Source organism: Apteryx rowi, unplaced genomic scaffold (assembly GCF_003343035.1).
Source record: "Apteryx rowi isolate R43461 unplaced genomic scaffold, aptRow1 scaffold_8, whole genome shotgun sequence".
NCBI classification, from domain to species: domain Eukaryota; kingdom Metazoa; phylum Chordata; class Aves; order Apterygiformes; family Apterygidae; genus Apteryx; species Apteryx rowi.
Window position 1 is genome coordinate 7,386,284 of NW_020451093.1, and position 27,638 is coordinate 7,413,921.

Genomic DNA, 27,638 nt, shown 5'->3' on the forward strand with positions numbered 1-27,638 from the left:
TTCTCCAGTCCTGTGCAGTATCCCTGTTCCCCCAAGATGTGATTATTTGCTTCTCTTTTTGTTTTTAAATCAAAGTATGCAAAATAGCAGAAATGGTGTCAGAGCTGGTCTGAGTTGTGCTTTTATAGCAACACGAGGCTGGATGTTTAATGCTGTGGGATTTCTGTGGCATGCGAGACCTGGGGTTGCTCAAGGGTGCAGGGGCTACTGGAATAGGGTTGAAGAACTCTGTAGGATCTTATTCAGGAAGCAGAATCTCTTGAGAGCTCCTATGTGCTGCCTGTGGGCAGAGGTCCCTGGAGTGAATGGTCTTGATGAGAAATCCTGGATTTTGTTTTGGAGGAAATTGGTTGGCTCACTCAGAGCCTTGAGCAAATTAACATGCACATGATCTAGGGTTCAGGACCAGAAGCTAAATTATTTGATGTTGTAGAGAGAAAATGAGTCATGAGACTTGAGTTGTCTGTTCTCAGGGGCGAGCCTAATTACAGTAACTCTGCATTTAGATGGGTAAGCCTTTATTAAAAGCTGGTGGGACTGGAGCTGTAGTGCTTAGAAATCATTAGTTTCAGATTCCAGACATGAAGCAGTTTTCCAAACTTTCAAAAGTTGAACTACAATATCGAAAGTATGTGCTCATGTTGTACAGTTGGCGTCAAATAATTGTTTTGCCTTTTTTTGCCACGATTGCTCACGCGGCTTTTACAGAACGTGTTCTCGACTCTGTTTGGTGAGGCCTTGGGAGCCACGCGCGAAGCCACTCCTGCTTTTTGTGTTCTAACTGCAAACGACTGCTGGGGTGGCAGAAGCGGCGTGTTGCTATATGTGTACTTGCGAAGGAGGGCATTTGTATCATCCGTGGAAGCTGGTTTCCTTTCAGGCTGCCGAGAGAAACCTCTTTGAGATCAATTCACAAGACCTAAGTCAGTGTCTAAGTCTTCTTTCATTAACCATATAGAACGCCTGGCCTCCTAAATATAGGTACCTAAAGCTGCTTTATGTTCCAAAGGTCTATTTGAAGATATGGTTGACACATACTTGTATGTGTGTTAGCTTGAGCTTGGTAGATACTCTGAAAGGCAAGTTTGTTGTTTGTGTGTGTGTGTGTGAGAGAGAGAGAAAGAAGCTATTGAAGTGAGATTCTGGAGAGCTGGGCTCAATTTTCCTGACATGAAAGACTTTAGACTTTCTCGGTGAATTTAGGTTAGTCCCTTTAACCTCTTTGTTCCTCATCTATGAAACTGTGATAAAAATACTTCCTTTGCTGTCAGTCTATTTATATGGTAATGCCTCTTAGGTGATTTTGCATAGCGTTTGTACAGTGGTTATCTGTATTGGACTCTAGGCTGGTCTGAAGGTTTTTGTTTTTTGTTGATTTCCTTTGGGGGGGGGTATGCTGCTCCAATACAAATATCAGCAGTGCGATCTATACTTAAAAAAAAAAAAACCAACAAAAACCAACCCCCCCTCCCCCAAAACCCTGCAAAATTTTTAGATTATTACCAAAAACTCTACCCTGTGTAGACTTAAAGTTTATTGTTCCTTACTTTTTTTTTTTTTTTTTTTTTTTAATTTAAGGCCTACTAAAGTGAAGAATATGAAACATATGGACTTATTTCTGATAGACTTGAACAGTGTAATATACCCCATGGAAATATCAGCTGAGTACATTACACCTTAAAACTTTGGAATGTTCTTTAGCTAGAGTTTTGAGCTACCATTTGTTATCAAAATTCGTTATACTCCCAGAAAATGGCTGATGGTTTTACTGTGATTAATATTATAAAGAATGCCAGCTGGCTTAACAGTCTCTGAAAAAATGGTTATAACAACTGTGTTGACAATAAAAGTGATCTCATGGAATTAGGTATAAACAAATGGCTCAATAAGTGAGCTGATGTATTTCATATTCCATATATGAGAAACATAAGGAACGAGGATTTTCAGAGGGGGGAGAAACAATCTGTGATTTGTGTCGGGGTGGGTGTTGGAACTTTGTTTGTTCAGGGTACTGCCAAGGGCAGTGGCCACTGGGCCGGCCAGCTGCCACGTTCAGCCATCTAACTCCCTATTTCTCACGTGGCCTCGCTGCTGAGAACTGATCCAGAAGCATGTTTGCTGCTGCTCGCTGGGTCTCTGCAGCAGGGGCAGGGTTAGGGCAGGCTGGGCATCCAGGGACCAGTGCTGCGCTTTGCGCGTGGTCTTGCCCTTTCATCTGTATTATCCACTGATCAGCTGAGCGAATACGTGTCTTTGTGCTGATGCTGCTCCGCGTGTTCTGGGACTGCATGCGGAATCGTTCCTGGTGCATACAACCACAGTTTAGGAACCAGCGTTAAATTTTTTTTTTTTTTTTTAACCAAACTAACAAATATTGCTAAATATGAAAGACTACTATAGTGTGTGATTACAAGATCTGCTGCTATTCTTGCTTTGCTTCCCCTGAGAGTCTAGTGCCATAAAACAGCTTCACCTTCCTAATCTATACAGAAAGATGTCTGTATCTGGATTTTGCATCTTTCCTACATTTATACAGGGAAAATATATAATGGCCCAAGCTATTGCTGAGCACCGTAGCTGCAAGTTAGTGCACGTGAGAACATCTATGCATTTGTGTGTCCTGTAAGGAAGAGAAAGTTAATCGCTTTAATGATTTTGGGTGGTGGGGTTGTGATTGATTTCTGAGGGGTTCCCACTGGGTGGCTTATTGATTTTTCTGCTCCAATTACAAATACAGCACTTGAATGTTTAATCATAGACCTAGAGAATTTGGACATGGGAAAGGTAAGTATTGGACTAAACTTGGTCATAAAAACATGGCTGGAAGGACTTGCGCAAGTCCATTTGATCTTTCTTCTTGCCTTTACGACTCCTGTACTTGTCAGTGGTGCACGTCAGAGGTCCCCCGTGACGGCTTCCACAGCCATTCTCGGCAGTTTGTTCCAGCGGGTCACTGCAACACCCCAGCGCTGCTGCTGCTCTTTGATTTTTCTGAATGCCAGATCCGGATTTTTACTGCTATAGGTCTAGACTGCTGCTACTTGTCCTGTCCAGTCTCATCAGAAAAACTATCAAACAGCAGTGGTTGAGTAGCTGGCTTTTGATTTTGCGGGAAGAAGGTAAATTAAAATGAAAATCACTGTGGAGAAAGTGTGACCAGGAATTAAGAAAAGCACTTGGGCTTTTTTGTTTATTATGAATTAAATAAAAATACCAACTGTTCTTTATCTGATCGCCTGTTCATATGCTTATTTTTCCCTTTCCTTCACTCTTTCAATTTTGTGCAGACTGTTTGTACCAGGGACTGTCTTCTGGTTTTGTTCAGTTGACAGTATATTAACGATCTTAAGGAGGAAAACCTCTCAATAAAAATCTGCTTCTTCCTCTGAGACCTCTGACCTTATTAATTGCAGACGATGCAAAGGCTTACGGAGTGTGAGAGAGATGATGTCTCAGGCATGACCTGTACCTGGCTCCTTGTAGGTGGATAATGCTGAGGATGGCTTTGAAATAAATGCAGTATTTCACCTTGTCTCTGGAGAAGGTTTTACATTCTGATGGGGTAATTGATGTTTACAACATTACTTTACCTTCATGATATGGCTTAGGTAAGAATGTGCATATACTCTTCGAAACGATTTTAAATGGTTTGGTGACTCTGTAGCTTGTGAGATGGCAGCTCAGAGTCCATCTCTCGTGGTGCTGGTCCCATTCCTCTTTAACGCCTCGCTCCCCAGAGAGCGTTGCCCGAGCGGTGCCCTGTTCTTAGGAGCTGGGACCTCTTCTGCGTGGCTCCCCCTTCTCCGTATGGCGAGTTGCAGCCGGCACGTGTACGGCGTGCCGGTCTTCTGGCTGCTTGGTAGCTGCTCATCAAGCAGCAGCCTTTCCTCCTGCCTGCGAAGGAGCTGGGGAGTTCAGGCAGCTGCTTTTGCTGCCTTGCTGGGCCTTGCAGTAACGTTGGCTTAACGGAGGTCGGGGAGAAGAGGGGCTAGCTGGAAAAACGGGGGCCTCTCTCCAGAGTGGATTGAATTCGAAATCGAGAAGAAACTCTTTCTTTCTCTTAAATTATTAAGTATTTACACTTTATTTGCCTAAACTGATAGATTTGCACTCCTTCTTTTAACTGTTAAAATGATGACTCACATCAAAATGTAAACTTCTTACAAAATAGGGCTCCCCCTCCCCAACTGGGAAGCTGCATAGCTGCTTGAGGGAATATAGGTAAGAAATGTATCTTAGTATACATCGGTGCAAATTTCTTACATAACAGTTGATTAATTAGATTGTTTTTCCCTCAGGCTGTGTGCCAGTATATAGCTGGCACTGTACCTTGCATTTACCTGGAGATGAGTGTATGTTTTTTTTTTTTAATTGAACTATTTCAATTTTTTTTTTTTACGTGTTAACCATGTTTGGCAAAAGAAGAAATCATGTTAGTACTAGTGAACTCCTAGATTATTTATTAAATGTCATGGGGCAGGATTTAAAAGGTATTTGGATTCTAGGTGATAGTTTAGAAACAAATGGGAGTTGCACGTTTGTTGCTCAAGGACTTTTGAAAATCCTGCAAGGCAACTGTTTGTATTTTTGGTGCCTAAATATCTCTGAAACTCTGGTTCTGTGTCCTCTCTGGACACTTTAACTCATCTTTCCCGTGTTCTGGTTTCCATTTAAAGAGGAAAACAAGTTTTTTTCCTAATCCAGTTTGCGGTTACACTTTAGTTTAGAATTAAAAAAGTACAAATATATATAATGTAGTATGCAATAAAAAAGTACAAACTTTTTATTCAAAATATTTCAAATGCAGTTGCATTAAGTACTGCCTTTGCTATAGGCTATTTTGAAATTTAATATTAATCTGATCAATTTTTAAAAAGGAAAATGGCAATATATATAAAAACTAGATACAACTTTTGTCTGCGGTGAGCTGCTACTAGCTTCTTTCACTACCCCACTTGCCCTGCAGATCCTTGCTGCCTCCCTGCTGCTGCACTCCCATGTTTCTGCTGGTTCACCCAAGTATTACAACTAGGTCTATTGCTGGAAATTCAGTGGAGCTCCTAGCAGGACTGTTTTTAAAGTTTTAATGATCAACAGGCTTCAGGAAATTGCTAAGCAGCTAATTTTCTCTTGTTAATACTTTTATATCTCCCAAAGACATTGCTTAATAAACAACGGGGGGTTATTGGGAAAAAAAAGTGCCATTAAAATTGCACCCATGAAGCTTCAGGTGAATTGGTTTTGGATGTGGTGAAGCCGGATGATCAGCCTTGAGCCTTGGTAACAACAGGCGGCCAGCTGCAAGTGTTCCTCTGGGAAGCCGCTTTCTCCCCAGCGTTGAGGCTGTTCTTGTTGTAGCCCTTTTTTTCCACTCAGGTTCATTCTGTGTTGAACTACAAATCAATAAGATGTTCCCTTCAGAAAAGAAATGGTGAATGAGTGTTTTGAAATACCAATAACGTGAGACTTGGCTCTGTTTGGAAGCCTGTTGGTGGACCTAATGGGTAGAAGGTGTGAACTCAATTTTGTGCTGCCTCCAAGACTTTCCTCACACTGCCTGTTTGTTTTTGTTTGTTTGTTTATGAAATTATTGTTTATTATTATTCTAGACCTTCTTTCCTTAAAGAAAGAATAAGCAGTGTCTGTTTCTGTAAACAGATGAAGATGCCAAGTTCATACAAAATGTTAATATTGGAATGATGGTAATTAGAATATAGTCTCTAACTTGGTCTTTTTCCTAGACTTCAAGGTTTGAAAGATTTACCCAACACTGCTGTTTGGAGGACTATACAACCTCTGTTAATATAGCTCTGCAGTCTGTCCTCCTTAGCTCTCCAATACAGTCTCACCACAATTTAAAAAACTACATTCTGTATTTAACTATAGTAATTTTTTTAAATGGCTTTGTTCCAATTTTATCCTTATTCAGTCTTTCTATATAAGAAACAGTTGTGGGTCTATGTTGTGGTTGGCTTTGAAAAAGATCTTTTTCCTTTCCCTTTTTTCTATGCATTTATGTTTTCTTTTTAACCTTCTCTCTGTATCGTTCTGCCCTGCCCCAGCGAGGAGGCTGAAGCTGGGCCGTGACGCTGCTTCGTGTCGCACAGTTGCTGGATTGTGTCAGGATTGCAGTCGTTTTTGTAACTGCCTTCCAGCTTCTTGGCAGCTGATGTTTGGTGGCTGTTCTCAGTCCCCGCTGGAGGCTGGAAGAGTCAAGCTTTTCTTTTGCTTTTATTTCTTTTCTGCTCCCCTCCCCTCCCCTCCGCAGCTTTCATGTGTTGTCTCTCTGCATTGTTGCTGCTAGGGAGGCAGATGGCGGAGCTCAGGGCGCGGGTGCTTAGTCCGTTCCTGCTGTCTCCTGGCCAGAAGAGTCGGGCACAGTGTGGTATTGTATGCGCTGGTAGCCAGCGGTGAGGGGAAAGTGCGCATCCGTAAGCTGAATAGCCCGCTCGGCGTTCTTGCTGCCGCGTTCAGAGGCTATGGAGGGGTCTTTGAGAACGGCACAGAGTTATTGCCGTTTGCTTTTTTGATTAGGTTTTTTTTTTTTCATTCTTTATTATCAACTGTAATAGTGTTTCATCTTTTTTTACATAAAAATTGTGTAAATAGGAGGGTCTGCTTAAGACTTTCTAAATTCACTTGCCTGGAGAAGGTCCAACATGGCAATCTTTTCAGATGCATGGGAGTGAATACATGTGGGAGCATGGCAGGCTTTTGATACAGCTCTTTGGAAAACACCAGTTGTTTTAGAACGCCTTCTGGTTTGCCATTTCCTTCCATCTTTTGAAAGCTTCTATAGACATTATCCATTGCAAAATTAAAAATAAATATTCTTGATATCTTAATGTAATATCAAAAATTGTTTATTCTGCCTTGACAGAAGTATCCTTTTAATAAAGCAGCTCCATGTTTGTCTGACTTCCTTCCTGCTTTGCTTTACCGCTTTGCAGACAAGCTTGGAAGTTACTGAAGCCGTGAACCACTGCCAATATTATAGTAGCAGAGAAAGAATAACTGAGTTTGTTTAATTTTCTCTTTAGTACTTGATTATTTTAAATGCAGGTAACTAAGTCTTCTGATTTCCATGTCAGACAGATATATTGGATGATATCTGGTGTCCAGAGAATTTTTTTCTCAGGAAAGTGAAAGGGATGTCACTAATTCTGTAATTATCTAATTCTGGTCTTGTTATGAATAAACTTTTTTGCCTTGAGATTGTTAGATACATTATATTTTTCCTTCTTTTAGTGCACAAGCTATTTTTCTAATTCAGCTTATAAGCATTGTGAAAGACCTGTGAAACTGATAGTACGGTTTTAAGATGCCAATATGAGTTTTAATTATTTTTGTTGTTCTTGCAGATGTTCTTGAAGGCTACAACGGCACAATCTTTGCTTATGGACAGACATCATCAGGAAAAACTCATACTATGGAGGTACAGTGGCAGAATTAATTCTGTTTGGTAGTAGCAGGAGAATTATGTATCAATTACTTGAACAAACCAGCTATCTGGAACACTGAACTGTGAGTGGCGTAGAAAAAGAGATATAGGTATGTTTAGCTTCTAACTCTTTTTAAGCTATAGTATTTTTTTTTGATGTCGAATTTTTTCCAGAGATGTTTACAGATGTGTATCTGAAATAACAATAGGTGAGTGAAAAGTGCCAACTTTTCCATAGCGTATTTGTCATAATAGTTTAGGTATGTGTGTGTAAGGATTGAGTGAGATATGTTAATCCACAAATTAGAACAGCGATAGTGATCTGTAGAGATCCTGCCTTGCATGCAGGTTTGCGAAAATTCATGCCTTGGTTATTGGTTTTCTCATTTGCACCCCTCTTCTGGGAATACCTCTCATGTGCTGCAGCACAGATGGATGGATTTGAGAATTGTTGCTCTGGAGAAAAGGAATACAAAATTTCAGAGGCCGAAGTCCTGAGTCTGTCTGTATTACCAGTACACAAAGTGTAACAGTGTAGTGTTCTTCCCCACAAATTCTCTTAGACTGTTCAGGTAGAGACATTTAAATGGTATTTTAGTCTCCTGCTAAAAATGGAGGATTAGTCAAGCATTACTTCTTCAGTGGAGTGCTGTGAAACTGTTAGCCTAGGGTTGTTCGATCACAAAAACTGTACAAGCTGCATGTATGTATTCTAGAACATTTCAGTTCAACTATGAATTTTAAACAGAAGGTCTAAAACAAAATATTACTAAATGAAATGAAAGAAAATAAGAAAAAGCTGTCCTTCCAGTTGTTTAACACTGTCAGACAGATCTGCTTCGTGATTAACATGGGTGACCTACCTAACCTGAAGGTTAAATGAGAAAGAAAGCAATATTCTCTTGAGCCAATAGGCTCTGGTGAAATCACTGTTCAATTGCCACAGTTGCTCCTTTCCTGGAGGTTGCAATAACTGGTGCCTCGTGTCTAATTAAGTCTGTCCTTGCCTCCTTTGGAGAGTGAGGATGGAGGAAATCACTGGTTCAGTCCTCACAGATGGCACAAGGACTGAGTAATCCACCAGCTCTGAATGTAATTAAATCAAAATGTCTGCAGGGCTTGAGCTGGTGCTTCCACACGACATGGGGAAAGAGCTCTTAAAGCCAATTTATAATCAGAATTACAAGCTGTGATAAAGAAAATGACTATAGGAAAATGGCTGTCATTTCTTTTTTTTGGAAAAAAAAAAAGCTGTCATTTTGAAGTGGTTTCAAGTCTATATTCAGTTTTAATCCCCCTTTTAACACTATAACCTCTTGTAGCACTGCTATAATGTGTTGTGGAAGAAAAAGCTAGTCTGAAGGCGAAGAAATATTAAATCCTCTAGGTAAAGCTGTTATGGAGGATTTTCTGTGAAATGCTTCATAGTATTAGTGTTAAGCTTAAGCAGGACATAGTAGTATAATATAGCCAGGCTAGACTCTCTGACACACATGGGTCTTTCTCCTGTGCTAGATAAAACACTTGCCACCCTGTGCAGCAGGACAGATACATTCTTAAAATTATGTATTTTTGTTGGTAAGATTACACTGTTGGGCTTTGGCCTTTCAATAGTTTGTCCCTAAAGGTTGTAATTATTATGTCACCGTTCCGAACTAGAGTGCTGCTGCGGCTCTTACACTTGGCTAGCCACTGCCTGCTATGTTTAAATGTGGGAATTGATGTTCTGGTTCAAATGAAAGGCTTTAATGAGCAGCAGGCTCTGTCCTGGTGCTTGGGGGGGGGCTGGCTAACCGCAGTGTCAGCATGGCAGCAGCAGAAGCGTGTTTCTCCAAGCTGTTTCTGAGGTCACACCTAAATCCGTAAGGTGTGGGGGGGGTGTTTGTTTTTGGTTTTTGTTTGTTTGCTTTTTGACTTCAGCTTTCCAGTGAAAGGAAGGAAAGCATAAGTATTATGTAGAGCTCATTAAGATGAGAACATTTAATTACCTTCTCTTATGTGTTGTCACTTGCACAGGGCAGAAGCAATTATTAGGACATATGTTTACCTAGTGCGGTGGAGCATAGTGCAGACATCCCAAAGCTGATGTGCCTCTGTGCAGGAAGAAGCCTTTGCAGGAAAACTCAAATTCCTACTGGCTTTTGGCTGAGCTAATAACCCGGCTTGGTTAAAACTATTACAGAAAAAGGGGCAATACGTAGCTGTAGTGTCTCTGGTTCTGTAGCTACATTTGTCTTTGTTACCTTAGGAATCTGGCATCTTGCGCTGTTTTATAGTGTGTGCGTGTATATATATGTGTGTGTGTGCGTGTATATATATGTGTGTACACACACATACACACATATATACATGTGTATATATATACACACATATGCATATATAGTGCACACACACATGCACACACATATATATGTATGTATTATATGCCTTTGGTTGCATTGTGCATTGAAGAAGTGTCAAATGCAAACCTCTATACATTGTTGTTTAGGAAAAACCCTTTTACCCTCCTCAGGAAGACTATCTCCAGACAGGGTAGCCAGTTGACTTCAGTGAGCTTTTTGAGGACTTTTTCAGTGAGAAGAAATGAATAGCATGAAAACTGTATTGCAGTGTCTGTTCAATAACAGCTCTGTGTAACAAAACTAAGCATTGTGCAATGACATCTTTGCTAGCAAGGTTAAAAAAAAAAAAAAAGTGTTGAGTTTTGTTCTGTGTGTGCACATATAGTTTTTCCCTTCCATTGAGAATTCAGTTTTTGATCATCGTTCTTTTCATTCTCATGGTATGAAAAAAAGAAAGTGTATTGTACAACAAGGACTTTTTCGTTTTTGAGAAGTTTAACAGGATGTTGTATGCAGTATAGCAGTTAACTGCTCCCACTGCAAAAGTTGATATTATTTAACATAAATAAAATATTAATTGTTTAGATATAGCTGAGCGTTGTTTATAGGGAAGGCAGTTAGCAATATAACTGACTTTTTTTCTCTATTCTCCTTATTATTTGCAAGATGTGTAATTCAAGGTCATAAACCTAGTAACTGCTTTAAGTTCAAGCTTTGAGATATTGTCAGTTCTTCATGTTAAATTTCCTTCATCCTAGGTTAATGTTTAGAACCAGCTTTAGAATGAAAGAAGTGGTGTCCAGAAAGACTATATTTGAAATACTCGTAAAGGCTGACTAGCTGATAAAATGGGAGTATATGACCAATGGTCAGTCAGAAACATGCATAATACTGCGAAAGCCATGCCTGCGTGTATGCTTTTCTTCCTATTTTGCTAAAATTGTTCTGGTGCTGGGTAATTTTACTTGTAGAAGTTACTGATCAAAAATAACTTCCCATGATCAGGATTGTATGGTTATCCACTATATTTTGAAAATTTCTGTACCAATATTTGGAGTAAGATGCTTTGTTGTGCCGATTATTGGCAGTAATACTTAGATGAAGTTTTGAAGATCATATGTTTTCTGGACCATATGTTCTGATGGTGTCTTATAGCTACTGACTGAAATGCTTGTTATGGCATCGTTAAGCAGTTTCATGTAGTATGTGGAAATAATAATACAATGTATGTTGTAGTCAGAAAAAGGTTTTTATTTCATGTTTATGTTTTTGTTCAGTACTTAAATAGTGATAGCTTTCCTATATATGTTTGACTTACTCAAAAAGAGGAATGCAACTAAAAGGAGCTATGCAGCCAGGAAATTGTTTTTATTTCATATTCGGTTCTTCAAAGAATAGGGGAAAGTAGTTGTGCAAATTCGTATAGAGAACAGTCATGTTTGTAAAGCCCTGCTCTCTGGCAGTAGGCCCAGCAAGCTGAAACCAGAATGTATTACTCTAATCCCCAAATCCCCACAAGCCAGCTTTCCCTTTAGCTTTCTAGTACAGTGGTGAAAGAAAATCTGAACGCTGTAAGACTTTTAATTTCTGACATGTTTTCAAACATCTGATTTTTAACTGGGAGAACCAGTCCATAATTTGTAAACATGTTTTGTTTGTGTTTATTCATCTATCTTAAATCGGGGAGTAACAGTGTAAATAGCAGCAGGACAGCACGCTTCACGACGGGTGGGAACTGACAAAACAAATCAGTGCTCTGTAGGGTGAAGGGTGCTAACGCGTTGAGTCATTCTGCCACCTCTTATGTGCACTTGTACCGAGCAAACCCCACAGAGCAGCAGACGTGTTCCTAGGGCCCCCTGTATGAGGATACGTTTGAACAAGGCCTTCTCTTCTCCTGTGCCTGAGCAAGGCTTTCCAAGTTACGGTTTGCTTTTGTGTCTGTAGGGGAAGCTGCATGACCCTCAGCTGATGGGAATCATTCCAAGAATTGCACATGACATCTTTGATCACATCTATTCCATGGATGAAAACCTGGAGTTTCACATAAAGGTAAATGCAGAATGGCATGTTATGTAATGGGTCAGATGAAGGAAAGTTGAGCTGGATGGGAAATCTGGATTCTTATAACATTTTGCTGCAGAATTTTTCCTTTTTGTAATTCCAAGAACTGTTAAATTAAGGAGGACTTTTATTTGAAAAATCTGACAAATTTATTAGCCTAAGGAAAGGGCCTTTGACAGAATTTTTTGGATGTATTGTTGACTTAGGTTGGCTAGTCTGTCTTAGCTAACTTCAGTTAAAATGGCAGCCACAGCAGAACATCTTGAATTAACAGCTTGGTTGCATCTCAGGCTTCTCCGTAGCCTTTCTCAAGTTGGTTGCCTTGTCTTAGTCACCTTGCACCAAAGCTGATAGGCTAGCCAACACTGTGAGAAAATACGGTAAGAACATCCTTACTTTAATGCAGCTTCTCCAAAATACTGTGCTGCAGCCCCTCTAGTTATAACCATAAATATTATTGGTTCACATGGCATTTGACAGAATATTGATATGCTGTTCTTATTTCAAAGATACAAATAGTCATCCATAATACAAGGGTTTGAAATGGAGGAAACCGCTTTAGGCAATTTTACAGAAGGATGTTTGAAAGTCAGTTTTATCTCGGGAGCTTACATATGGGTTTCAGAAGATGGTGGACTAAGTCGCAGTTTGGACAGCTAATATGTTTTTTACCTATCCCTGTTGTGATCCCATACATATGATCTCTCAAATTCTTTGAAGTGACCTTTAATTCTTATCCATCATCCAATCTCCTGGGGAGCGGCTGCAAAACGCTACCTCAGCTGTCAGCAGTGGGGGGATCTCAGCCAGTCTGGCAGAACTGGAGCCAGGACACAGCTTTCTCCTAAGCAGACATCAGTAAAATTACCTAGTGGGTTGCAGGAAGAATGAGTACTCCTCTGTCATTCCTCCCCTAAAACACACACTATATAACTAGAAGGTTTTGGTAAAGCTGAGTAGCTGCACTCAGCAACTCAATGTGAAAACACTTTCTCTTCTGCTGTGATCTGGTGATGCTCTCTTAGAATGGGATTCTGCTCCTCTGCCCTGTTCGCCTTGTGACTAGAAGTTAGATGAGTGACTTTTCACCATTGACTGCATTAAAGCCCTTAAAGTACCTCTGGGAATTTTTTCTAATAATCCAGCATAATCTAGCATGTTTTACACATCTCTGAACCTGTTACTGTCCTTTTGGAAGCACTAGATCATTTTTGTAATGAGGGTGTTCTTAGCCGTTCCTGTTCTTGAGTGGTGTGTGCTCAAGAAGCATAGACAGAAGCATCTTTACAAAGTTGAAATAAACCATCTAAATATTTTAGTGGATCTTGGATTGTAAAGTTTTGAGCTCCTTGAAAACAGACATGTCTGAAGTTTTACAGAAATGGCTTCTGCAAGAGTGAGAATGATTTATTTATTTATTTATTTTTCATCATCTGTAAAACTCTCATGTGGCTCTCGCTATTCTACGTGATAGTACTCTGATGCCAACAGATGGGGACCCCTTAGCACTAGACACTAGGCATAGTAAATTCCTGTCCCAGCAGAAGATTATCACTTTATAAATCATGTTCTGCCCGCACGGAATTGTTTCAGTGGTTTCCTATCATAGTTGACACTTTTGAATATTATAACAGAAAAGCTGCCTAAATAGCAATGAATGAGTGAGTGGTTATACAAGAAGCTGTCATCTAGAGAAATGCATGTTCTGTCACTGTGACCAAGAATTTAACTGAACTGTCAGTCTTTTAATAACTGAGCCAACTTTGAAAATGAATGATTTTTTTTTTTATTCTTTTGTTTTTGTACCTTTTTTCCCCTCCTTCTTTTGTTAGAGACCCATTAAGAACAGGGAGGGGAACATCTCCAGTGTATGTAGGTCCTCAGCACTATGTTAATAGGATAATACAAAGCACATGAAATGAGTCTGGATTAACCAGACTGTTGAAACAAGCTAGTCCAGAGGATGGCTTTAAATGGGACACAGATGAAGAAAATGCACAAAAGCTAAACGCATCTGTATGTAATAGCAGCGATCACGTAGGAAGATCAAAACATCAGTTTAAAAAAATAAATCTAAATGTGACTTATTTTTTCCCATGACACAAAATGATGCTTTACTATCTAGAATTTAGCTGCCTAGTATTTGGCTAGCTAAATAATCCCTGGATAAAACTTATTTCCAGTACACTTAGGCACCATCCCCCTAACGCATTTCTGTTTGCTTCTGTCAGAGTTGAATAGCCCTTTATTTAGGGTCATTCATTCTCCCTCTCCTTAAACACTTTTTTGTCTTTAATTATTTATTTATTTTAAGGACAATTGTCTGTCTTTTCTTCAAGTTGCTCGCTTGGACCTGATTCAGGAAAGAACGTTACGTGTGCTTCACTTAGTTTCATTTAATGTGCATTGCTTAGGCTTATGTAACTAGTATGTTAAACCAGTGACTATGGCCTCTGGTTTGTGCCGCTGAATATTGGTGTGCCTTTTTCAGTTGTCAAATTGTACCCTACTAGTGATGCTGTGCTGATAATGTTATGTTCGGTATTTTTGTCCATTTTGCATGTCTCAGAAAATGCGTAGATGATGAGCTTTGTCCAAAGTTTTTTTTGTAAAGCTTTCCTCATGAGTCAGTGATAGATGGAGAAAGACCGGGTAATGTGACATGTAAATCATTCAAAATACAAGTACTTTTTCATGAAAGAGTTGTAATTCAAAATGTGTGTGAGATGGGTCTTCCTTCTAGTTTGGTGCTTTTTATTTTGACAAGTATGGAAATATAAGTACAATCATTTTTAAATCACCAAAGTTTAAATACGTAATGTTTATGATTATTTAATTAGGTTTCCTACTTTGAGATTTATTTGGACAAAATAAGGGACCTACTTGATGGTAAGTATTTCATTTCTTTTACTTATGTGACTAAGTGGTGTTGTGTTTTTGTTGTAGTGATTTGTTTCCCCTTTGGTGTTGATTCAGTTACTTTGAGAGGGATTTAAATTTAAGCTATGTGACTGGGTTTACAAAAGAAAATTTTGCAGTTTAAGTCATATGATTCTCTGGTTCTTGTGCACCTACTTCTGTGATGCTTGATTATAGATTAGTGAATATAGAGATTTTTACAGAATGGGCTGAGTCATATAAACCACCACTGAATTTTAGTGCACCCTGCATGTCTGAGCCTCGTTGGTGATGCATATTCTTATGGCGAAATTGTAACAAAAAAATTGTAATAAAAAAAAATGTATGCAATGTTTTGTTAAGGTTTTTGGTTAAATTTAGAATATGTTCAGCTCAAGTTATTCTTCTGCTAGATAGTTACTGGAGAGTTTTCCCTCTCTCTCTTTTACCATTTGTGTGTCTATGTGTGCTTGCTGTACGTTGATGAAAGCAGTTTGTGCTTGGTGAATCAGTCGGAAGTCAGAAATGTGTACTAATAGTAACACAAAAAAGTAACATGCATTGGAGTGGATTTTAGAGTCCTTGAGTTCTTCTGTACGTTTTGAAATTTTTGCTGCTTTGAAAAAATCCAAATTGGTCTGTATTTAACTTATCGATCTCAGCATTAAACTAAAGGTCTGTGCCGTAAATTTTGCTTTAAAGAAAAAAAAAATACAGATTTACATAACAGAAACCATGATAGTTACTAAGGAGTGGGAAGTGACTACACTCTTACGTTACAAATTTAATACATTCAGATTATCTGTCATGCCTCTAGTTGACACATTATCACTTGTGGAATACTCGTAATGAACTGCATCTTTTTTCCTAGTGTCAAAAACAAACCTTGCTGTACATGAAGATAAAAACAGAGTCCCATATGTTAAGGTACAAGAAAAACTTTGCTGTTTTTTCGTTCTTTCTCAGATAACCAATATATGCATTTATATACAGATCTCCATTTGTATCCTGATGTGTTTGCTGTGGTGATTCATCTCATGTTCAAAGTCTTGGATGTTGAAGTAATATTAGTTTCAGAATTTAAAGAGTTTCTTGAAATATTAATGGGCTTGAATCATTTATGTTTGCTTTATTTTCCTGACTTGAAACACTTATGTTTTGTTATAAAGGTGTTAAGATTTAGGTATTCATATTTCTATTTCATGTTGGATATGAAAGAGAACACCTTGAAGGATTTTTTTCATTAATATTTTGTTACATAGATGCTGTGATCTTACAACATTTTAGAACAGGCTTGTTGGGTTAGGAACTCACGTCAATTGTTTTATGGCTTCCTGTGCCTTCACTTAAATTGTTCATTTAAATGTGAATTGTACTTGTTGTGAACATATGTGAACCTTAATATACATATAATATTCTGTTTATTAATAATAATATTCTGTATTCTGATTCTCGGGAGAGGAAAAAAAATTCCCTTTGTAATATTGTATTAAAGCAGAGAAGGAGGACAGTGCATCTCGTCTTTTAGACTGAGAGAGAAAAACTATTCTGACTATGTAATCTAACCCAAATTAGTAATCTGAATGTATAGTCTCATTCCATGTGTTCAAGTAATGACACTTGCTTCTGCTGCATGTTTGGATTTGACTGACTTTAACCCTGTGAAAGAAAATGTTCTCGCAGGTTATCCCAGCAAATCCTGCTGAAATTGATACTAAGGCATGTTTTGACCCACTGCCTTCCTAAAGTTCATATTAGAGGTTGATGATTCTTTTTCTTATTTTATTCGTCAGTGCTAAATGTTATTCTTGATGGCTTTTGGAGTAGTAGTATGCTTACTAAACTTTTGTGTCCAATTTGCATATTTACAGGGATGTACAGAAAGATTTGTATCTAGTCCTGAAGAAGTTTTGGATGTCATTGACGAAGGGAAAGCTAACCGTCATGTAGCTGTTACAAGTAAGTAATAATCTATGGAAGCTTCTCTGGCTATAAAGCATTGCTTATAGTTGCTTTGTAGTGGTGTATTGATTCTTAATGTTCACAAAGTACATAATATACTAACCTGAAAGATGTAATGATGCACAAATTTTAACACTCCAAAATGACTAGAACTGTATTTCTATTTATTTTACAGCAGCTTCACAGCATACAGAAACATTTATTGATAGTTTCAGCTTTGAGAACTCCCAAATTTAACATGTGCCACTACAAAAAGTCAACATTTCTATTGTTACACATAATATAGATACTGCAAAATTGTGTATAACTAAATGTGTATATATATACACACATATATATGTGTGTGTGTATATATATATGTATGTATGTGTGTATATATGAAGAATGTACATTATATATAATATAATGGCTCGGGCTGAGCTCGAATGATGGCAAAGCAAACAAGTCTTTCTAAATAAACAAAAATCACTTCAACCTGTGTCAAACCCGCATAAAGCCCAGCTAGCCCTATGGTGATAAGAAGGGCAGGTGTCTTTGGCCTGTTTCCCAATTTATGTTGCAAGATGTATTTGATCCAAGCAGTGAGCTTGGCAGAAGCTCAACTTATAACTCAAATCTTGTGTGTTGTTTTTTTTTTTTTTTTCTTTTATGATGCACTTAGTAACTCCATCCTTCCATGTCTCTACTTTTTTGCTTTGATAAATATTGTATTGTTCCTGTTTTTCCTTGCCTTTCTTACCATGCTGATAGAAATGTTATTTCTTTTTTTCCTGAATAAGGTTTACTCCTTTGGTTTTTGCTATTGTCTTTAACAAAAAGTATCCAAATCTACCTCTTGCTGTGGTATTATCTGCTGCATTTGGCACATAAAAGTTCAGACAGAAGTTGGTCAGAGAATGAATTTTACCAAGACTGAAATCGAGGAGTGGCAAAAAGCAAATTTGGAAGTGTAATAGAAAAACTGAGTTTGAAGATAGAGGAGAAAAAGGGAGTTGAGACTGTGAATGGGGAAGGATGGCAGTGGGGTCTATGGTAACAGAGAAAATAGAGGAAATGGAGGAAAAGGTGTTTTCCTGGTTCTTAATGGCTTTTCTCTTTGCTGCTTTATGAAACTTCAAGCATAATCTGGCTACCACTGAATTTAGAATTTTCTGAGTAGAAGCTGAGGCTGGAGCTGCCTGTGTTCTACCTGCTGTGTGGGTAAAGGAGGATTTTTTACTTACAGAAGCAATAAAAATCACTCTGAAATTCTATTTTAAATAGTATGGTTTTGATGAAAACATTTCCTAAAATTTGGGAAGGCTCCTTAAACAATGGCTCAATTTTTTTATTGCTTTATAATTCTTTAAATTCTCTTGCTCAACTAAAAAAAAAAAAAAAAAAAAAAAAAATTCAGTCTCAGTCCAGGATGCTGAACTTAGTTGCTAATTGTAGGTCTACATTTTAAATAGCATCTGTTGTGTCATAGATATATTTTGTGTGCAGTGTATCCTTATTAACAAGCACAAAAGGAGAGAATCTTTATTTCTGTTTGTATCCATGAAATGGCATTTCATTATACTTAAGGCCATGTTCCCCCCCAATTTCTGGTCATTTTATTTTCCTTCAGAGGGAAAAAAAAACAACATTTTTTCCACGGCTGTCATTTAGCACGAGTCTGGTTAAATTGCTCGTGTCAGGAACAAGTAAGAGCTCATTCTGTAGTGCGCGAATGTTGGTTGCAGCTCTGGGTGCAGACTCTGCTCTCAGTGCGGTTGTACTTATAAGGGGACTCTTATTTCTGAGTTCATTAGTCATGAGCTTGTTGTGATGAAATAATTTCTTGGCAGGTTTAAAAGGCATTTAAACAAAGCACTTAAAATGTGATTGCTCTGTAGATATGAACGAACACAGCTCTAGAAGCCACAGTATCTTCCTCATTAATATTAAACAAGAGAATGTGGAAACTGAGAAGAAACTCAGTGGAAAGCTTTACCTGGTAGACTTGGCTGGAAGTGAGAAGGTAATCTTGCTTTTTTCCTCAGCTGCGCTCGGAGATGTTAATGGGATCACTGTGCTGAACATACGAGTGTGTGTGTCACTGTAAAACTAAGTGTAGTTACAAAAGTTTTACAGAAGTCTCATCTTGACTGTTATCATTAGTATGCCAAATCTTTTTTTTAAGTAACTTGGAGAAAAGGAACACATCAGAGCTCTTTGGGGTGAAATGCAAAACCAAGATCTGTGATATAATAAAGTGGCTTGAACCAGCATACTTTCACGCAGTTTCACATGTAGTTATGGGTTTCATTAAAATAAAAAAAAATGTTAGCCTCAGTTTACTTGAAAATGTTGTAACTGTTACATAATTTGTCAGATTAGACTGTTACTTTCACTTGTTTATGTTCAGACATATGCTATTCCTAGGACTTCTATATTTATTTCATATACTAGCTCAATGAAATAACAGCAGTTATGCAGCTGAAGTCTGTTTGAAGCCTCTGAATGGCTCTCTTAATTGTAGTGACTATTTCTGCTTTCTGTTATGGAAAAATACTAACCAGAAAATAATTTGTATCTGTTCATCACAAAAGTAATGGTCTAGAACACTATTGCAATGGAAAAAAAGTCATTGTTTTCCAGTTATGGTTTTAACATCTTGTGGAGTGTTCAAAACTCATTCACTGTAAATAAAATAAAATTAAAAGCTGTCATTCAAGCTGGATCCTTGGTAATTACTATGCATTTCAAAATGACTAAATAATTGTTCATAATGAAACAACATAGATGTCTTCCATTGTGGGGGTAAATTTCTATTTTTTTTCTGAAAATGAAAAGGTAAAATAAATGGCTTTGTTTAATAGTCTGTGCACCTTTCAGAAATGCTCAGTGGGATGCAGTAGTTAAGTCATCGGTAGAATCTGGAAGCCATTCACCGCAGTAATTAATCATATTCATTTTCAGTATTAAATGTTAAATTAAAAACTGTTAGTAGTGTTTAGAAGATGAGTCAGATTCTGTTCTTCACTGAAACTTGCACTTTTGCAATTCCTTATGTTGGCTTGGGCATTCCACTGAAAACCTGAAATAAGGATTTCCTTGATAGATTGTTTTCTTAAAATGTACAGTTATGTTGCCTTTTATATCATATATCAATCTTTTTTAGAGGAAAGTGCAATACTCTAGTTTCAGCTTAAAGAAAAATATATGGCTTTGTCCTACACTTCTGCATAAACGCTGCCACCTCTCCCTTCCCCAAGTGGCAGGAGGGGGTGGGAAGAGAGAGAAAAGGCTATAAATCTTTGCTGCTGTCTAACGGAGCGCTCTTCCCAGGACACTAAGCCTCTGACCTGTGTGCCTTTGGTCCAGTTTGTGGACAAGCAAACCTTGCATTCAGTATGAGTAAGGTCATGCTTTTTTTGTCCTGAAATTCTTGGTCCATGCAAGCAAAATACAATGCCAAAATATCTGTTTGGTGGCATATGCTGTGCCACTGAGCATGCCCTGAAGATATTTGCAAATGATACCGTTTGCAAGTTCCCTATCTGTGTGGACAGTCTGGTCTTGAAAGTGGCCTCCAAGTGGCCTCTCAAGAGAGCACAGACTGAACAGCTTTTTCTCTAGCAAAATAAGGGCGCATAGGTGAACTTGCGCTGAAACTGGAAGAAAGTCGGAAGAATTGCAGGCTTCTGCTAACAAAAAGGTGCATATTAAAAACTCTCCCTCTTCATGTTGCGGATATTGTTTCTCTTCCAAGAGTGTTAATTGTTGCACTATCTCCATTTGCACTGTAACTGTATTTGTACAGGCTCTTGCTAGTAGCTGAGCCTGACTGTGGTGTGTTCTCTCTGCTAGGTCAGCAAAACTGGAGCGGAGGGTGCTGTTCTTGATGAAGCTAAAAATATCAATAAGTCTTTGTCTGCATTAGGCAATGTGATATCTGCCTTGGCAGAAGGAACTGTAAGTAATCCTGTTTTGTGCTGTTTAAGAATGACTTTTTATTTATCTGTTTCTTTACCATGTGCTTAAGAAATAAGCTAACATTTCAATTCAGGAAGAAGAAAGTATTGGCTTTCCTACCATAAACCAATGACACTTTGGCTACTCTACTAAATATAAAGAAACAAATTCTTGGTGATTTCCCTTGAGCAATTTTCCAGTGCAGTACATCTTAGCACAATCGAAGCAATTACACTTCAGAATTATATGCTTCAAAATCCATTAAGTCTGTCACTGTAGATTTATAATGAGGGAGAACCTGATATCATTAATTTTAGCAAATTTTCTTGTATCTGATTTCTATTTTGATTAGAAAACCCATGTTCCATACCGAGACAGCAAAATGACCCGAATTCTTCAGGATTCCCTTGGTGGAAACTGCAGAACCACCATTGTTATATGCTGCTCTCCTTCTATTTTCAATGAAGCGGAAACAAAGTCTACGCTAATGTTTGGACAGCGGTGAGTCTTGGTCATCGTTAGGCTAGATAACAATTCTTTGTGCTCTTCCATATGTTCTGAAACAGCTGTGTCTTCTCCTTGAATGCTATCTCAGTGATTATGGTTGCAAAAAAGTGTCTTCTCAACTGTTAATTAAGCAAAATGTAGAATGTGAACTTAGTCTAATATTGACAACTGTTAAAGATTACCATGATACCTCCCAGACATTTTTGTTTTTAGGATCTTAACAATATAGGAACAAGTCCTCAGGAGCAAGTAAGGAAAATATAAATGTGGAAGTGGTCAGGAAAGAATTTCTCTTGTGTGTTCAGTGGCGATAGTCATATGAAGTACATTGGAGAGGTTTGCAAAAATAGGTCAGGCCAATTTAAATAATTACTGCCTTTGTTGTAATTGAACTCTGATACTTTGGAAAATTACTTTTTCATGCATGTATATTTGTAATAGCAGGAAAAAATACTAATAATTTGTGATTGTTTTTGAGATACAATTTATTTAAGTTTGTACAATACATTAGATATGTCTCTGTCTGAAAATGGGTTGTATTTTCTGATGTGTGTAACTTTTACGTTGAAGCCCACACTGTTAAGGAGCATTTTGTATTGGAAAGTGAAATCATGTATAACAGATCAATCTGAGAATCTTTTATTGATTTGTTGCCCCATTTTAGTCTTTAATGTGTCCTTTTCCTTAGTTTTTTAGTGAGGTAAGGTGATCCCTTCAGTGCATGCACAGAAGAGCACACAAAAACACAGGATGGGCAGTGGGGACAAACAGATGCAGCTGGGTGCAGCCCCTCCTAATGGACAGTTGTGAGGATTAGGGGTGCTGCCATGGGTTAAAGCTGGGAGACAGCTCTGCAACATTTTCCTCATCTGGCATTGCCAGAAACGGTATTAACTTGTCTTTGACATCTGCTGGGATTTATGGAAGGCAGGGAAGGACCTACATGCTGCAAGCCAGGTAGCTGTAAAAAGCATGAATTTCTCTGATCTCTGCTTGCTCTAACACTTTCTTCACACACTGTGCAACCATAAACTACTCCCTTAGAACAAAAGCTGGCACAGAAAAACTCCTCAAAGGGAACTTCTCAGGTCTCTCTAAGTTTTTATGAAAAAAGGGCCATAAAAGGAGTAAATAGTTGCTAACATAATCAGTTTAACAGTTGCTATGCTTTTTTAAATTCACCTTTGTATAGTGAACATAAGATGAAGTTAGTAAAGATGGAAGCTTTTACTGAAATTCCGTATACTATGTGTCAGAGAAATTTTGAGTAAATGCAACTATTAAGATGCAGTAATTATTAAATACAAAGTATTACATAACTCTGAAGTCTAATGACTTGTGCAGTTTTTGTTGATTGTAACAGTTTAAATGTTTTGATGGCTCATTTTTAAATCTCCAGCCTTACAATTTTCTGACTTCAGATGATTTTAGTCAAATGTAAAGCTTACACCTCTACAAAACAAAACAGCAATTCCATTGCTCCAGCTAACTTATTCCGGTTCAGGCTCCGGTGCAGTAAAGCAGCTGAAGAGGCATTTCATTTTAAGTAGAGGAGTAGGTGTTGTGTTGGATTTCAGTCTGCCTGGAGTTGTGCTGAACTATCTCTGTGTCCGCAGGTATAGTTTGAAATGAAAAGAAATGTAAGCAATGAAATGTAGCAGTTCAGATTAAGGGGGTTGAAAGGTAATGTGGGTTACTTTTTGGATGTTTTTTGGTTTTGTTTTGTTGGGGGTGGGTTGTTTTTTATCCCTGGAATCATGAAGGGGTTTGCTTCTGCTTTGTATTGTATAATTGCAGTGGGAACTTGTATGCATATGTGCTGAAGGAAGTGTGTCCAACTTCCATGCTACTTCAGTCTACATTTCTTTTGGCTTCATTTCTCTTTTCAGTAATGAGTATTTCTGCTCCTGTTTGGAAGGCAAATCAATTTTGCAACTGACTCAGCACATCCTGGCTGGCAGAGCTTTGACTGATGTGACATGACTAATGAGAACAGCAGAGTGAATTTATTTGTGATACATGCCCTCTGTGAAACTAGAAACAACCAAGCTGCATGCTAAAAACAGTTAACACCTTTCTAAGAGAAGGAGCGTTCTTATCCTTTCTTTTTATTTGTAAAACATTCCTTATTGAGGACCACGATGTCAGCTGGAAGAACTGGGGAAAATAGCTAAATACTTTGTGAGAGTGCTTGGTTGCGGTTTGTTCTTGGGTGTTTATTTGCTTCTGAGCTGTAGAACTGTGCCGAAACGGGAACTCCTCATGGAAAGCCTTTAATTGTAAGGAATGAAATACCAGTGAGGCCTATTGCTGTATTAGGCCTGCAGAGCAGCACACAACCTTTACATACATAATGTTGTTCGTGAATATTTTGAAAAGGAATATAGTCTACAGGAAATAGTCTCTTTTACAGGCTTTTGTGATGTTTTATTTTTCTAATGTGACTGTCTGTATTAAGGGCTTGAATAACATATTAAAGTTATAGGAAAGGTGTATATACATACACACATGTATCTTTTTTTTGCCCTAGTAATAAAGAAATGTCACCATTAAAATAAGTGCCAGGAGTAAAATTCATCTTCATAGGCCCACCTAAGCTAATAAACATGTGCATGTGTTTCTTCGTTAGGAGTGAGTCACTTTCTTCTCTTCCTGCTCCATCTTTTCTTGTGTTTCTGTATTGTTTTCTATTTTAGAGCTTTCTAATAGGTACTTCACCTATCATTAGTGTAATGCAGTCAATAAACTTAATTGTGTGGCTTTCCCCCCACCCCAAGTACAGTCAAATGAGCAGAAACTTGAGCTATGCTTCTGATAGAATAATATGCTAACCATTGGACATCTGCATATTTTAAAACTGTAGGTGTGTTTTTTTGTTTTGTTTGTTTGTTTTTAATTCTTCTAAAGTAATAAAACTCCTGCTTGCCACATAATGCAAATCACTGGAGCAGAATTTAGAGTACGAGGCACAGATATGGCAGAGTTTTCTTGTCGATGTAAGAGCTTCAGGATTTTTAGTAACTGGTTGCACTTAAAGAATGTTTTAGAATCATTAAGTGGAGCCATGAAGAAAATAACATCATCTGCCCTCCCCAAAGAACAGTATAGCTGATTCATAAGGGTAGTTTCTTTTCTAGGCATTTCAGCCTGCGTTTTGCAAACTGGTGGTAGATTTGTTTTGTTTTTCTGCTACTTAGTCTGTTTTATTTGATGACATTGGATTTGTTTGGAGGGGCTCAGTGTTTGAGCAGTGAAGGGCAAAGATCCAAAGCTTTCTTAATTCATACTGACTCGCTTGTTTTTTCTTTTTAAATGTGAATTTGCTAGAGTAGATGCTATTCCATTTTTTTTTCTGCTTGCTTTGCATTTTCTAATGCAATCTTTTAGATTCTGCTGGAACTAAGCAGTTTCCCAATAAAAAAAATGGTTGTTGTTACCACTAGAAGGGTTTAAATTTGGTGGTTTCTACCTAGAGATACAGTGACTAGTGAATGTGCATACAGTGGCAGAGGTGCAAGTCCAAGCTTTCTTCTTGCTGACGGTCCCCCTCGACCAAGTAGTAACCCAGTAACTCAGCTATGCGCTGGGGAGAGTGACAAAGGACCGGCTACAGGGCTCACTACAGCACTTCCTAACTGGCTGTAGATGCTGGTGTGTTTTTAACCCTGTTAGCACTGTGGGATTTCTCAAGTAGGCAACCTGGGACTGATTCAATTGTGATTTTATGTTTATAATCAGGCTCTTTTTTTTTTTTTTTTTTTTTTTTTTTTTTTTTTTTTTTTTTTTTTTTTTTTTTTTTTTTTTTTTTTTTTTTTTTACTGAGGCACTCAGGACCTTTAGATCACATAATCACAGAATGGTTGAGGTTGGCAGGGACCTCTGGAGATCATCTAGTCCAGCCCCCCTGCCCATTGGCCTTCTTGGCCACAAGGGCACATTGCTGCCTCATGGTCAACTTGGTGTCCACCAGCACTCCCAGGTCCTTCTCAGCAGAGCTGCTTTCCAGCAGGTCAGCCCCCAACCTGTATTGGTGCATGGGGTTATTCCTCCCTAGGTGCAGGACCCTGCACTTCCCTTTGTTGAAGTTCAGGAGGTTCCTCTCTGCCCATCTCTCCAGCCTGTCCAGGTCTCTCTGAATGGCAGCACGGCCTTCTGGTGTATCAGCCACTCCTTCCAGTTTGGGATCATCAGCAGACTTGCTGAGGGTGCACTCTGCCCCTTCATCCAGGTCACTGATGAATAAGTTGAACAAGACTGGACCCAGTACTGACCCCCTGGGGGACACCGCTAGCTACAGGCCTCCAACTAGACTCTGTGCCACTGATCACAACCCTCTGAGCTCTGCCATTCAGCCAGTTCTCAATCCACCTCACTGTCCGCTCGTCTATCCCACACTTCCTGAGCTTGCCTATGAGGATCTAATGGGAGACAGTGTCAAAAGCCTTGCTGAAGTCAAGGTAGACAACATCCACTGCTCTCCCCTCATCTACCGAGGCAGTCATTCCATCATAGAAGGCTATCAGGTTGGTTAAACATGATTTTCCCTTTGTGAATCCATGCTGACTACTCCTGATCACCTTCTTATCCTTCACGTGCTTGGAGATGGCATCCAGGATGAGCTGTTCTGTCACCTTTCCAGGGACTGAGGTGAGGCTGACTGGCCTGTAGTTCCCTGGGTCCTCCTTCTTGCCCTTTTGAAGACTGGGGTGACACTTGCTTTGAGTGGCCTAGCGATGACATCCACCAGCTTTCTCGGCACTCATGGGTGCATCTCATCAGGGGCCCTGAGTAGCAGCATTTTAAATGTCAGTATTGCTGATGAGGCCCTGAAAATGGAAGATTTGGAATGGAAAGGGAGATGTGTAGGGGAAAGCATTCATCATATACCTGTACTGGCAATTTTTAGTCAGTGATACTTTTTGGAAGTATTGAGATACAGAGCAAGAATTTTAGTTGAGATGCAAAGTCTTTGTTCCTTGTGTTCATTTGTTTAATTTTGGTTGCCATAGACTCTTCTCTTGAGACATTATTCTTGGCATCCAAACCACAGTGCCATTTCCTTCACTTACATTCTGACTTGTTTAAATTTCCCCTGAAAATTTACCTGGATGCCATATTTTTGGGTTACAATGTACAGTTTTACTTTTTATCATCAAAAGTAGCCTGCAAGCTTGAAATGTAAATCTGTTACTGACAATACAGCCCCCTCATTTAGGGAGGAGAGACCAAGAACAGATGAAGGGAGGATTCCCAGACTGCCAAGATGTGGTGGTTCTCTAACCTTGTAGAGAATTAAGGTAAGAGGTCACTGGCTGCCATAAATTTCCTGGTCAGAGTGACAATGTAATTTATGAATTGGATTACACACGTGTTTTGGATTAAGTTTACATTTCACTTTTAAGTAGCTATAAATATTGCTGATTAGTAAAGCAGGGCACACAAAATGTGTGCTTGAACACAATACATGGAGAACCTCTAGACGCATGCTGAGGTCTTGAATTTTTTTGGCTTGTACACTGTGGAAGGCTCCTGCCCCTGCTTCAGCCTTTCTTCTTTGCGGCACCAGTCTCCTGTGCCTGTCTCTCATGCACGCTACTGCTCTGTATATTTGTTCCCTTCCCTGCATACTGCAGAGTAACGCTTTCTTGCATCTCCAAGATAGACCATAGATAATGCTGCTTTCTCATAGGCCTTTGGCTGCCAGCCGCAGAGGCATGGCAGGGTCCTGAGTCCCTTATGGAATATCCTCTTTTGTCTTGAAGGTCTCTGATGGGATGGGAGAGAAGGTTCAAACCTTTCCTGGCACAAGCCAGACATGAGGGATTTCAGGACTGACCTTTAAATCCCCCATACCATGTAGGAGGTCTCCAAAACCTCCCAAGGACACAGGCTGGAATTCAGTTTCCCCCCTTCCCCCCCCCCCCCCCCCAATCACTGGGTGGTAGAGGTAGTATTTAGGCCTTCTAGCAGCATAATCCGGTCTCCCTGTTCTCTGCCCTTTGTAGAACTGAGACTTGTTCTGAAAATCTCATAAAGTTTAGAAAAGCCAAGGAGTCTGTTATTGCAGAGCATACAAATGCAGACCACCTCCTACTTGTTCTGCCTAGGCCCCCGAATGTCCGTGTACAAGCTAGATTAGATGTAAAACCTGTAGAGTTGCACCAGTGGTTCTCCTCTTTTTCCTTTCTCTCTGCCCTCAAAGATGTATTTGAAAATGCTGTTTGGCATTCGGAAAGGATAGGGATCCATCTCTGTGCCTCCCTGTATCGGCATCCCTCATGCTATAATGTTTGAAATACAGCTAAGTGTCACTGATAGAATTTAAGGAATGGTTTTAATGGGGTTAGCCTGTGGCCAGACACTTGTATGCCATGGTGTGCAATGAGTCCCAGGCCAGGGGAAGCTGAAAGAGATGACAGGTTATTTAGCAGAAAAATTATGACAGGAAATGTTCTTGTCCTTAATCTAAGGACAGTTTCCAGAGC

General features: G+C 38.9%; 1 protein-coding gene across 1 annotated transcript in view; it reads left to right on the plus strand.

The window, feature by feature from the left end:
- The window catches only part of KIF5C (kinesin family member 5C), an 89,854-nt gene that overhangs the window by 26,121 nt on the left and 36,095 nt on the right, over positions 1–27,638 (plus strand). Inside the window, exons 3-10 of the mRNA XM_026089022.1 lie at positions 7,362–7,435; positions 11,731–11,835; positions 14,688–14,736; positions 15,617–15,672; positions 16,617–16,704; positions 18,585–18,709; positions 20,542–20,646; positions 20,999–21,147. Of these exons, the coding sequence (XP_025944807.1) occupies positions 7,362–7,435; positions 11,731–11,835; positions 14,688–14,736; positions 15,617–15,672; positions 16,617–16,704; positions 18,585–18,709; positions 20,542–20,646; positions 20,999–21,147 (751 nt within the window). The remainder of the gene's footprint in view (positions 1–7,361; positions 7,436–11,730; positions 11,836–14,687; positions 14,737–15,616; positions 15,673–16,616; positions 16,705–18,584; positions 18,710–20,541; positions 20,647–20,998; positions 21,148–27,638) is intronic.